The sequence below is a fragment of the Colletotrichum truncatum genome, assembly GCF_014235925.2.
Source record: "Colletotrichum truncatum strain CMES1059 chromosome Unknown Contig_0006, whole genome shotgun sequence".
Classification (NCBI taxonomy): Eukaryota; Fungi; Ascomycota; class Sordariomycetes; order Glomerellales; family Glomerellaceae; genus Colletotrichum; species Colletotrichum truncatum.
In genome coordinates, this window is record NW_027222403.1 from 381718 (window position 1) to 394677 (window position 12960).

The window sequence follows — 12960 nt, forward strand, 5'->3', positions numbered from 1 at the left end:
ACTGATGACGAGATACGGAAATGGCAAACACGACAGGAAATATTCAAGAAAACAACGCCCTGCTCATCTAAAACCCACCAAACCACATCATACACCCTGGGCATGCGCATAGGCCGTTATAATCCTCTAAACCCTTTGACGGGAAAATTAAAGTTGACGTGGTGACTCTCGGTTTTCATACCGTTCGTGTATGTCGTTGTATTTGCCGCTCGGCTTGCCTCTATCCCTGACCACCCTATGGCCGCAACAAAGGTCCTGCCACCGCTGCTGCTGCTGCCGGGAGCCCCAGTACTACCCCGACATAGGGTGAAGCCGCTCGCTACCCCATTGCATCCGGGCATCGCCCTCGCCCTTTCGACGATCTCGCGCATATTGTCTTCGGACTCGCTACAGTTCTCGAAGCTTAGCGTTTCGACAATCGGAGAGTTGATGACGGCTTGTGGCGCGTATGGCTTAAACTGTAGGAGATAGCTCGTAGGATGTCCGTCCAGCACAGGCGCAAGTTTAGCCATGGCATCCGCACAATCTTTACTCGCTTTCCAAGTCTCATTTGCCTCTGCGTTGATCCAGCCTGAAGTGAAAAAAAAAAGTCTTGTTAACTATGTGAATGCCAACAAAACCTTTCGTTCTAGGTTCCGTAGGAGTTAACTAAGTATAAGGGAAATGCACACGCACCGGTAATGAGCTCTAGCTTCTGCGGGTCTTCAGTCCATGGACCCCATCGAGTGCGGAGGCATCCCGGCTGCTTTTGGAGGATCTGTAGCATGGCCTTTAGTTGTTCTTTCCAGTCATCGACGCCGCCTTTGACCGGAATAATCACGCGCTCGGTGACTGCGTTGAGAAGTTGCGTGGCAGGATCCATCACAGCTGTACTTTTTTTTTTCTTCTTTTCTTTTCTTTTCTTAGCCCGTGTTTTGATAAGCTTCTTCTCACGGTCTTTACTCAACGAAGTTAAATCAGCTGTGGGCAGATTGTTTGAAGTTGATTTATAGTTGCTGCTATGCTGTAGTTCGCCAGCGCGCCCGGACCTTTTTGTTTGATGTAATGGCCCTTCTTCCCATTTAAAGTCGACGAGGAGATAGCAGTAGCCTTAAATACACAAGTTACTTGGCAACAACCAAGCTGAGGCCGGATAGGGCGACAGAACTTTGTTCTCAAGATCAAGGTGTGTGTGTGTGTGTGCATGTGTTACGTGTTTGAATATGAGAAGACAACTATTGGCGCTCTTGAGGTTAGCAGCCACGGTATTCATGTTCGCCCGAAAATCTGGTACTCTATCCCGGGATGGAACGATAAACGTAATGCCGTCGGCGAAAACTTTGGCCCCCTCCCGTTCGGAATCCAACGAGGCTGTCGTGGGAACCCCCGATCAAAGCTCCGTAGGTTTGGTAGTCCTCCATCGGTAGTTGATTAAACTCGGAGAGTTATCTCGCACTTGCAAACACAGGTGAACCGAGGTGTCTTGTGAATTTTCGGCTATTGTCCCAAGCTCCTCTTGGGTCCCAAACCGATGCCGGTACCATAGTAAACCCCAACTAGGAAACGTTCTAGAAACCTCAGACATTCAACTTGGTGCCGTCTACGGACTGCCGATGCGAAACTTCTCCAACTGCTCCTCCGCAACAGTCTAAATCTCGTTTTTTGTCTGCCCGTCCGCCAACGTTTTCAAGGATGGGTGTCTTTGCATTGCGACAACTCCATTGGCTAACTGGTAGTTTGAGAACCAGAACTGACAAGATCAGATGATGTGTGCACAGAAAACGGGTTCATAAACTGCGAGTGCGAGGGTTGGCAGCGTTGCAAACACTTGAACAATGCCGGCCGACAGAACCGATAGGTTAGTTTTACCCCACGGACATGAGCAGCCGGCTCAGCTTGTTTCGTTTCAGTCGTGTCTCCCGCTGTGACGGTAAGATGTTGACGACTGTCAACATTGCAGCTGGCATGCAGCATCTTGCAGCGGGAACGGCTGTCCGTGCCCTCGTCAACTCTCGTTTCATGACGAGATTCCCCCATCCTAAATGTCCGCAGCTTCCGCAGCCCGCGCGCCGTGTGCTGTTCATAAAATAATGGCCTTATATTCGCATGACGATGCCCTTTTAGGGACTGACTTCGACCTAACCCAAAACAGCCCCCGCAACATCCGTCTTGTCAAGCCAAAGAGGGTTTCGTGACATACATCCAATCCGAATAACTCAGCCCAGCCCAACCGGGAGTGGCCGGTTTACGCCATTACTTCAGTTCCGCGATGACGGCGTCCTGCCACGTCTACCTCCTCCGCAAAAGCCACATGTTGAACCTCCCATGCTCGGAATGAGTGAGGCTCAAACTCAATGTTCGTATTAGGCAGCTGTCGACGTCGAACAGGTGGTCGGTCTCTTGACTACTACCGTGGCATTTTTACTCCACGGCAATTCCGTAGAGCCCATTATTGCAAGCTCAACTTCGGACGAATTGCGCCCTGTCGGGTTCGAGTTCGCAAACTGAGTGCGTTGTTGATGGCCGACCCGAACAGCTGTCCCTGAATGGCTTGCCGATGTACATTTCACTTGTATGGACAGACGACCTTGTCATAGCTTCCGGCACGGGCGAGGAAATAGCCGCATGAGATTGCCGACTTGCCATAATGAGCCGCCAGATCGTGGTCTGCCTTGTTGACGATGTTCTTCGGGGTCCCACAACAATGCGAACTTCCGTTTCGAGGAAGATATTAAATGGTCTTCAAGCTCCCGACCTTGAGCTCTTTTTCTTTTACGACAGCCAACATAGACATTTAATCTCGACTTACACATTAATTCAATTCATTCAAAGGTTTACGAATTCGATTCAACCCAAAGACTATCGGTCAAATATACCCATCCCTTCCGTCTCCCCTCTCAAAAGTCCGCCACAATGGCACCCATCCCAGAACCCATTGCGCTTCCCCCAAACTTCACTCCGGAAAAGTTCCAGGAGTTCATCATCCGAGCTCAGGAAATCTGCGGAACCGAAAACGTTCGCGTCGTTCCTAAAGACAAGCCCCTCGAGGGCGACTCCTATCTCAACCAGCCCAAGTCGCACGACCACTTCCCCCTTTATGAGAAGACCAAATTCGTCGCCTCCGCCGTCGTCACTCCTCGCCATGTTCCGGATGTTCAGGCCCTGGTTGGTCTGTGCAATGATTTAATCATGCCCGTATGGCCCATCTCCCTCGGCCGAAACTTCGGCTACGGCGGTGCCTCTCCGCGCGTCCCCGGTTCCGTTGTCATGGATCTCGGCCACCACATGAACCGCATTCTCGAGGTCAACGTCGAGGGCGCATATGTCCTGCTGGAACCCGGTGTGAGTTTCCGTGACCTCCACGAGTACCTGGAGAAGCACAACTTGCGCGAGCATTTGTGGCTTTCTGTGCCTGTCGGACAAGGTTCGGTGCTGGGCAACGCTGTTGAGCGAGGCGTTGGCGCGACGCCTTACGGCGACCACTGGGGCATGCACTGCGGAATGGAAGTCGTGCTGCCGAACGGAAAGCTGGTACGCACGGGTATGGGCGGTGTGCCAAACCCCAATGCGGACCCGAACTTGCGGCCGGATGAGCAGCCTGCCTGTGAGACCTGGCAGCTGTTCAACACGGGATACGGTCCTTACAACGATGGCCTCTTCTCCCAGAGCAACCTTGGTATCGTGACCAAGATCGGAATGTGGCTGATGCCTAACCCCGGAGGATACCAGCCGTACGAGATCACCTTTGAGAACGACTCAGATCTGTCCAAGGCCGTCGACATTATCCGCCCGCTGCGTCTCCAGATGGTCCTTCAGAATGTTCCTTTCCTCAGGCACACTCTTCTTAACGCCGCGCACTGCGGGCCTAAATCCAAGTATACCAACAAGCAGGGCCCTCTATCAGACGATGAAGTCAATGCTATTGCAAAGAAGCTCGACATGGGACGCTGGCAGCTCATCGGTGCCGTCTATGGCCCGAAGCCCGTCCGTGATGTCCTTCTGGGCGTCATCAAGCACGAGTTCCTGGCAATCCCGGGTTCCCGATTCTTCCTTCCAGAGGACAGGTCAAGAGAGAGCCCCCTGCGAGCTCGTGAGTTGCTGATGCAAGGCATTCCTACCGTAGAGGAGTTGAGATGCCTAAAGTGAGTTCCCTCCCCATTTATAAGAATAAGAACGTTGGCTAACAAAACATTTCAGCTGGCTCCCCAACGGCGGCCAACTCCTTTGGGCGCCCATCTCCAAGGTCTCAGGCGAGGATGCGAAGAAGCAACACGACGTTGCCAAGAACCTGATCACCAAGTACGGCTTTGACTACCTCGGCGCTTTCGCCGTCGGCATGCGAGAACTCCGTAAGTCACACTCCCGCCCCCCCCCCCCCCCCCTGTTTCTTCTCATCTTACCTCCGAGACACCCACACACCTACCTCAGGATCATGAGTCGCTAACAAAACATCCCAGATCATGTCATCGGCATCCCCTACCGCCTAGACGTACCCGAAGACGTGACTCGCATCCGACAGTTGGCACACGAGCTGATTAAGGAGACGACGGCGCACGGCTGGGGACAGTTCCGCGCTCACACGGCGCTGATGGACCCCGTCGCCGACGCATTCAACTGGAACGATAATGCGCAGATGAAGTTGAATGAAAGCATCAAGAACGCGCTTGATCCCAACGGCATCATCGCGCCGGGTAAGAACGGCGTGTGGCCTGCGAGCTACGACAAAAAGAAGTGGGTGCTGGACGGAAACTAATCACTTGGTCGAGATGATGGTACCTGAACCCGTTGCATTAGTGGGTGCCGCCGTTGGGGGGCGGGTGGAAAAGCCGAGGTCAGAACGTGAGGTGACGTGTAGGTGATGATGCACCGGTGGTGACTAGACAGAGAGACCACCGTTGGGCATTGGACCGGCGCCGCAAGCCGAGAGGCGGCAGCTGTTGAGAGACTAAGTGTAGAGCAAAGAGACTCCGCATAATCAGATCTGGTATACAAAGACTAGAGCTTTAGATCGCTGTAAGAGTCAGAGCTAGTTGGTTTAGATGAGGCTGATCGAATTTGAGATATTTACTACTGCATCTCGATCTCCATTTTTGGGCCACATTATCTCACCTATCTTACCTATAGTGTACATAACATGGGGTTAAAGTAGATCTTTTCCCACATTGATACTCTCAGTTGAGCGAGCGGCGAAGTCCAAGCACGCTCTTAATGGACTAATTGGGGGTAAAGAAGCTCCATTCGACAGAGCTCCGGAGCTGAACATCCGGAGTTAGGTGCCGGTCGACTCAGCAAGGGCTAGAAGCTATCAATTACTCTATTGAGCAACCAACGCTGCAAGGTTAGACAAGACCGAAAAGCCCCGTAGTTCATCTCAAAAAATATCTACGTGTGCCGTTTTTCCCACATCACGGAAGAGTGGACGGGGGGTGCTTGAGTCTTGGCTTTGGTCGAGAAACAAAAAAGCCTCTTTCATCCAATATAAGCGTCATCGTCACCAGTGTCCGACCATTCACGGCCCGGCATATGTTCTCCACCGACTCCCCCATGAACATGTCCGTCCCACCCCGGAGTCAACTCCGTGAAGTACATCTGACGTCTGATTGATGGTAAGGCTGTTTATTTGTAAAATATTTTGCAGTCGTATTTCCAGGTAACAGAAATTTTTCATGGGCTTTTTGGCGTGGTACCGAAGAAATGTTCCGTGGTCATCGGGAAATTCATCCCCCAGTTCGCCCCAGTCTACCTCGTTGAACATTGTGGGCGATGACGGCACAATTACACCCAAAGACTCGGTAGCCCACGTGTAAACGCGTCGTCGTTGCCGCATTGGCGCAAACCGTCCAACAAACAGTAAATCTGCAAGCCTGAGAAATTCTCCGATGAGCTATGCATTCCAAGTCTATGAACTCATCTTACCATGGCAAACCCCGGGAGTTGCGCGGGAGCCGGGGGTGTGGACCGAGATCGGGAATATATGCTGTGATGATGCTGTAATACAGTCAGTCAGCCAGATAGAGAGTGGCTTCCCTCGGCCATGTAAGCAGGCCAGATTGTGTATAAGAAGCAGACGCTGTTCCTGCATCAAGCCGGAAAGAAAGAATTAGCTCTCCAGCGCATCTCGAGCAGTCCAACGCAAGAAGGACCTGAATTCACAAAAGTTCGAACCATGGCGCCTAGAAGCATCCTTCAGCAAGCCGGGCTCTTTGCCCTGGCCACAGGCGTTCGCGCTGTGCCCTTCCTCTCCGAGGCCCAGACCACCGTCACCTCGGAGCCAGCTTTCACACCCTCCGCCGTTCCCGTCACAAACGTGACTTCGCACGGCCCCTACACCGGCCCCTCGCCCACCACTACCGGCGCCATCTCGACCAGCGTTCTCGCCTCCGCGATCCCCGCGCTGCCCCCGGCCGACGATGCCTACGACTACCCGGCCGACGGCAAGCTCCACGGTGACCAGCCCGCGCCGTACACCCCCTCTGGCGGTATCGGCACCAACGGCTCCGCCCCCGTCTACCGTGTCCAGAGTGACTTCGACTACCAGTCGCTCGCTCTAGCCTTGTACCAGGAGTACATCGAGCTCGACCTCTTCCACTGGGGTCTGGCCACCTACCCCGTCGAGGACTTTGAGGAGCTTGGTCTCAACGCTGAGGACCGCTTCCTTCTGCAGCACATGGCCGACCAGGAAATCGGCCACGCCACTGTCATCACGAACATGCTTGGCGCCGAGGCCCCTCGCCAGTGCACTTACAACTACCCCGTCTCCAACCTCCGCGAGTACATCGACTTCAACCAGAAGCTGACCCGCTGGGGTGAGGCTGGCGTGTACGGCTTCCTCCCCCACCTCAACTCCGGCCCCGCCGCCCAGCTCCTGCTGCAGAGCATCACGGTCGAGGCCCGCCAGCAGATGGTCTTCCGCCAGTTTGAGGGCTTGTTCCCCATGCCTGAGTGGCACACCGTCGGCATCCCCCAGAGCTGGGCCTGGACTCTGCTGGCCCCCTACATCTCCAGCTGCCCCTGGAACCAGACCCGTCTGATCTGGCAGAACTTCCCCGCCCTGCACGTCCTGAACCAGCCCAACCCCTACCGCATCAACGGCTCCAGCGCCTGGAACGAGACCACCGGCGGCTGGGCCAACACCGCTGCCACGGGCGAAATCAGCGACGAGGACTCGTGCGTCAACGCCACGGACCCCGCGCAGGACTGCAAGGCCGCCATCTCCCAGAACCGCACCATCCCTCTGTCTTACCCTGGTCGCCAGGTCTTTTTGCAGTGGGATGCTCCCGGCCAGGCCGTCGGCCCTAACAACAGCTACATCACCTCGACCAACGTCCAGGAGCCCAAGTTCGCCGCCTGGGTTTCTCAGCTGAACGTCACCTACTCTCCTCTTCAGGACGTCAACCTGGAGAACCGCACCGCGTACACCATCCAGCCCAACGTGTCGACTTGGGAGTACGACCCCGCCATCAACTCCACCATGTTCCTTGCCCTGACCGACGCTGACATCTACGTCACGCCTTTCAACCTGACGCAGATCAACCCTCACGTTGCTGCTCTGGCCATGTACCAGGCTGGCTAAGCAATACGCATATTACCCTAATGATCGACTGGGAGGCTCTTAGGCCTATCACGTACTTAGATGCTAGTTGACGGCATTATCGTGGTGGAAATAATCATTGTACGATTTGTCGGAAATGTTTGTGTGTGTGTGGATATGTGTTATAATTCTCTATACCGTAATTAGAACGACCATTTAATGACATGAACATATAAAACAATGCCTAGCTTGCCTTGAATTAAATGTGAACTTTAATTTAACTTTTTGCTCAATAATATGAGGTTTAAAGACTTCGCTAGTTAGCTTCATTGGTTGCACAATATAGCTCGGGAAAATGTTTTCAGTAATTGATTGGCATTATGTTGCTTTGCCTAAAATCATAACAGCTTCATTGCACGTCAGATGTTTCTCGTATAACCCTTATTCGCTGGTCAATGCTATGGTGCAGACCCGTTCGCCCACGCAGGCACTCAGACTGAAGCAGTCGCTTTTTTAATATTACCGAATGCATATCTACCGCCTTGTAACCATATCGATCCAATCGTTTAGAGCTCGTTGTGCTCCTGGCCGTCGTCAGAGTCGGCAACGATGGTCTTGACGACCTCAGCGGCCTCGGCGACCTTGCTGGCAACCTTCTCAGCAACCTTCTCGGTGGCGGATTCGGCAGCCTCGCTGGCCTTGGTGATGATCTTCTCAGGCTTGGGGACACCCTGGATGCCGACGAGCTCGGTCTCGAAGACTGCGCGGAGCAATTGTTAGCCAACGATTCTTTAGGAAACCAAAATCCAGTGCTTACTGAGAGTCGAGCCAGCGGGAATGGGGCCCATGCCGCGGTTGCCGTAACCCAGCTCAGGGGGGATGGTCAAGGTTCTGTGAGGCGTTAGTAGTGATTGGTGTTGAGCTTCCTTGCGTTTGTCGTATTACCTCTTCTCGCCAATGCACATGTCCAGAAGACCCTGGTCCCATCTGGAGTATTGTCAGTCATGATACTCCATGGAATGTTGTTCGAGTAAATGTGTCTTACCCCTTGATGACCTGACCGCTACCGAGCTTGAAGCTCAGAGGGGTGCCCCGGTCGTAGCCTTGTAACAGGTGTCAGCAATGGGTTTGGCGAAAGCATAATAGATACAAGATCTTACTGGCGTCGAACTTGTCTCCGTTCTGAAGGGTGCCGCGGTAGTGCATCTCGACCTTGTCGCCGTTCTTGGTCTTGCGATCACACTCGACGGGCAGGGTAACGTCGATCTTGAGATCAGCGGCAGCAACGAAGCTGACGGCGCTGGAGGCCAGAAGGCCAATGGAGAGGAGGAGACCCTGCATGATGATTGAATTGAGGAGTATGGGGCGGACAAATGGTGGTGAGGCGGGATGGTGGTGAGAGGTGAAGATTGAACGGTCAAGTCGTCAAATGGGAGAGAAACAGTTGGCGAGCGACAAGGAAGACAGCTACAATGAGAGGCCACGCTTGCCACCAGGAGGTGGGTTGAAGCCACGCCTCCTTTCGATAACCTAATCGCCGATTGGTCAATCAGCTCCGAGTTGCATTTTTCCGGGGCATGATCCCGCCCTTACAGTCTGGCCGGTAGTGTCCAAAAAGAGGGGCATTGTACAGAACCCCGCAAGATGACCCGAAACTATGCAGTTGACTATCACGAAGCGCAATACATGCGTGGGAACGAAAAGCATATCATTAATAGATGTTAACCAGGGGTTTCAGTGGATTTGATTTTTTTTATTTAAATGTATGCATGTTATACTGCAGTTAGAAGCTGTAAAGCCTTTGGCATTTCGAAGCTTGATTGCAGTACATAGTACACGTTGTAGAAAGATATAACGATATCCCTGGGCTACTGCATGCCAGTATCCATTACAAGCTTTACTAGTACACCTTTCAGCCATAACGTCAAATGAATGGGTGAGAAGACACAGTGGACCTCAAAAGCCCCAGATCGATACTCACTGAATATTATTCCGCTTTTTGTCCTTTTATATATCCGTACTTTACAGGCTATCTTATTGATGTGTGAAATTCTACTCTTTAACAGTATTTGGAAAAAAAAAAAACAACAACCAGTAGTGGTAAAAAATGGACGTGTTTACTGATACACTCAAGACGGACGTTATCGATAAGACGACAGTTGTGGCTTATCATCAGCACCTGTCTGGACTGAGCTCCAGTTGACGGCTCCATGACGTCAAAACACGACGGACACAAGCACTTTCCCATCCCTTCCATTATCTCGATGATATTGATGACGAGTGGAGAATTCAACACCTCACGTGAGGATTTCCCTCGCCCTACACTACACTATGTCTATAATCTGTTAGCTTGGTCCCGAGTCACTTGACTTGCTGCCTGCTCGCCTGGGACCTCACATTCCTCGCACTGCCTCACTTGCCTCAATGGATGACAGGCCTCGTTTCTACATTTTTGTGCCATTTTTTGCAAGCCTCAACTTCGTGGCCACGAGACATTGACAACACGGGCGGTGCAAAGTACTGAAAAGCTGTTTCGACCAAGATGACTCAACAAGTTCAGACTTGTCAAGATACACTAATGGACCTCGCAAGACCCCTGTGCCGCTAGCTCTCAGCCAATGCCAGCCACAACCATCACGTTGCTTCCAGTAGTCGCGTTGAACCTCCAGTCGTATCGAAAGCTTCGTCAACAACTACTGCACAGGGGACACGGATCGGGCGACGGGTCTTCTACGCAATGGGTACCTGCCTATCCGCCTTGCATGGAGATGACAGACGACAGAAAGACAGGCTAATCGGGGCTTGCGGATGTGCTCCCAATGACGGTTGCTTAAACTATTAGGGTCTGCTCTTGGGGTTGTGTCAGCATTAGTTCCCTCATGCATACGGGCTGGTTTCGCTGCCGGTCAGATTTTGTCAGTTCATCCGCTGCCCGGTCTCCAATCGCAGATCGAATAATGCAGCCCGCCCTGCTCGCAAGCTACCTGCACGAAAGAGGTGCGAACCAGTCCACCCGGCAAATGGAGCACTCGCGCAGCTTGCCATCCTGTTGTGCGCATTATTGCGCTGCAGACAAATTGCACTACCTGGCGATCTATGCCGCATGCATTGTCACCCGCTGCGACCCGATCGGATGGGCTGGATGGCGGCCGGTTGGGTCACGGACAGGGTCAACCCCAGCAATGGTCGAATCATCAGACATGATCCGAACTCAACTTGGCCCATTGGGGCCCGATGGGTCTGCTTCCAGAAACACAGATACTATGTTATTGCTTATCTACCACGGACGGTCCCGTTTGAGTGGAAACTCTAAGATGAGAGGGCAGAAAAGCAAGATTAAATGACGAGCGAGGACCATCAGGCGAGAGAGTTGGGCAGCCACGTCGCTGGTGCATCAGGGGCTATGCTGGTCAACCCTGGGCAGGAAAGAAAAGAATGAATGAAGGACTGAGTGACCGAGCGAATGAAAGAGCATGTGCTTCGTGTGGAATGCCACAGTCGGACTCCAATCCGGCACAAGGAGACATTAGAAGCCACCATGTACAACAACAGGCAGGGTGGCCATTCAGGGCACGCAAGTTGCGCAAAGATGCTGCACGGCGTCTGGGACAACCAACCATGCGAACCAGATTGCAGCCCTCTTTTTTGAGGCCAGACAGGAACAAAAGACAAGCCTGAGGTTGTGGTATGCCTTTTTTCTATTTTACAGCGATCAACAGCCCCCAAAACCAAGCCAGCCACCAAACCAAATGACTGCAGAACGCGCGTATCTGCTTCGTAATCAACACCAGGCAGATGTGAAATCCGGTTTTTATTGGTACAAGCGTGTATTTTCTTCTGCTTCCCACACGACAGTATACGAAGACAAAGTCTCGACGGCGCGCTTAATGGCAATGCGAAGCGAGAAGAAAACAGCCGAGGGGGTCTCGATCTACTGTGCGTAATAGGGCGAGACAGCGGTAGTCCATCAATCACACGCCCTGGCTATTCCGCCCTGCGGTTGTCGCCCAGGCCCATGGGTTTTGCCCAATCAACCTCGTCATTTGCCACCGCAGTCATCAATCAAGCAGCATTTCATTCAGATGCCTAGCACCTGTCGATGTCCTACTGCGTACTCCGTAGAAGACGGCCATGTCCAGGACTTTCGCATGCCGGGGAGACCCACTGCACCACCACCTTTCTTGCTGCATTTGCAACCTCAAACAACCTACTTCCCTGCTTCCTCGGTAGCTCCAAGGCATTGACAGACAAAGGCTAACCGTCTTAGCACTTCTCGTGCCCAATGGACCCTGCATCAAAGGCCCTCAATATGACAAAGCTGCCCAAGGACTTCGAGTCGCAGGGCGACAGTATTCCTCATGGTCAGCCCCAGGGACCAAAGCGGCATCCCGTCCCACAGCCCCACACCGCTCACACCTGGGCCCGTTTCCCACCTCCCAGACCACCGTCACTTTGAGTTGCTAAGCCCACACACGAAGCCAACGAGACTTTCCTCAAGGCCGTTTCCTCCTGACTTGGAATGGGCTGGTCTTGCATGGATGGGTAGAGTACCTCTCCAGGCCAGGCAAGCAACCCAAGATGGGTCCCTTCGTGTGTGTCCGTACACCACGACTAGCTGGTCCCTGGCTTTGACTGCTGACGCCCACGCACCCCGATTACTAGTGTAGTTGATAGCTGCATCCAAGATTTTGTGTTTTGCAAACGTCCCCGAGTATATATTATCCGTCTCCTCCTCGAGTCTTTCTCCTCCTCTCTCTTAGTAGTACATCAAACAACCAAACGCAATAACCATTCAACTGCTATATCAAAAGTCTTCCAGTCTGTATTTAAAGCTCAGTCTGATATACACATCAACCACCACCAACACCAACACCAACACCAACGTATAACACAAAACAAACAGACAACTTTCAAAATGCCCTCTTACGGAAACCCCATCATCCACCAGACTGCTCCCTCCGTCAGCAGCCGCTACACTGCATCGTCCGGCTCATACCCTTCCTCCAACGCCTCTTACACACCGCGGTCCATGTCGCCTTCTGACGAAATCTCCCTCCGCGTCTACGGGGCCGACCAGCACATGTCCACCATGAAGAACTCGTCAAGAGTCACCGTCGTGAACCGCAAGCAGTCTGGCTACGAGCACGGCGCGCCCTCACCACACTACGGCGGCTCCTATGTGCGCAAGTGAAGAGAATACACGTAATTCTCTCGCCATCATCACTCTTGTATTGGACCGATATCAACATAACGAAAACAACTTGTACTGCATACATTCGGCGTTTCTGGGACTTGGCAAAGCGGCCGCGGGGCAGCGAAATCTGTACGGCATACTTACTGTATCATCATTCACGGGACATTGGGAATATTCGGAGAATTTTTGGTTTGGGATAGACGAGGACGATTTTAGGAATAATGTGAACCGGGGGAGACGACAAAGTCTCATGGGG

General features: G+C 52.7%; 5 protein-coding genes across 5 annotated transcripts; 3 read left to right on the forward strand and 2 right to left on the reverse strand.

The window, feature by feature from the left end:
* Positions 1 to 116: 116 nt before the first annotated feature.
* Positions 117 to 862, reverse strand: CTRU02_209372 (uncharacterized protein; the record flags this gene model as incomplete). Its single annotated transcript, XM_036726791.1, has 2 exons — positions 117 to 571; positions 676 to 862. The coding sequence occupies 2 exons, from the start codon at positions 860 to 862 to the stop codon at positions 117 to 119; spliced, it is 642 nt and encodes a 213-aa protein (XP_036581500.1).
* A 2030-nt stretch (positions 863 to 2892) lies between these two features.
* CTRU02_209373 (putative alpha methylacyl-CoA racemase) lies at positions 2893 to 4732 on the forward strand (the record flags this gene model as incomplete). Its single annotated transcript, XM_070205256.1, has 3 exons — positions 2893 to 4121; positions 4174 to 4328; positions 4437 to 4732. The coding sequence occupies 3 exons, from the start codon at positions 2893 to 2895 to the stop codon at positions 4730 to 4732; spliced, it is 1680 nt and encodes a 559-aa protein (XP_070060904.1).
* Positions 4733 to 6145: 1413 nt separating this feature from the next.
* CTRU02_209374 (protein rds1) lies at positions 6146 to 7552 on the forward strand (the record flags this gene model as incomplete). The annotated part of the gene is made up of 1 exon (XM_036726789.1): positions 6146 to 7552. One exon carries the CDS (start codon positions 6146 to 6148, stop codon positions 7550 to 7552), a length of 1407 nt encoding a protein of 468 aa, XP_036581498.1.
* Positions 7553 to 8076: 524 nt separating this feature from the next.
* On the reverse strand, positions 8077 to 8851 carry CTRU02_209375 (fkbp-type peptidyl-prolyl; the record flags this gene model as incomplete). The annotated part of the gene is made up of 5 exons (XM_036726788.2): positions 8077 to 8270; positions 8328 to 8401; positions 8456 to 8497; positions 8556 to 8613; positions 8671 to 8851. 5 exons carry the CDS (start codon positions 8849 to 8851, stop codon positions 8077 to 8079), a joined length of 549 nt encoding a protein of 182 aa, XP_036581497.2.
* Positions 8852 to 12425: 3574 nt separating this feature from the next.
* Positions 12426 to 12701, forward strand: CTRU02_209376 (uncharacterized protein; the record flags this gene model as incomplete). Its single annotated transcript, XM_036726787.1, has 1 exon — positions 12426 to 12701. The coding sequence occupies one exon, from the start codon at positions 12426 to 12428 to the stop codon at positions 12699 to 12701; it is 276 nt and encodes a 91-aa protein (XP_036581496.1).
* Between the last annotated feature and the right edge of the window lie 259 nt (positions 12702 to 12960).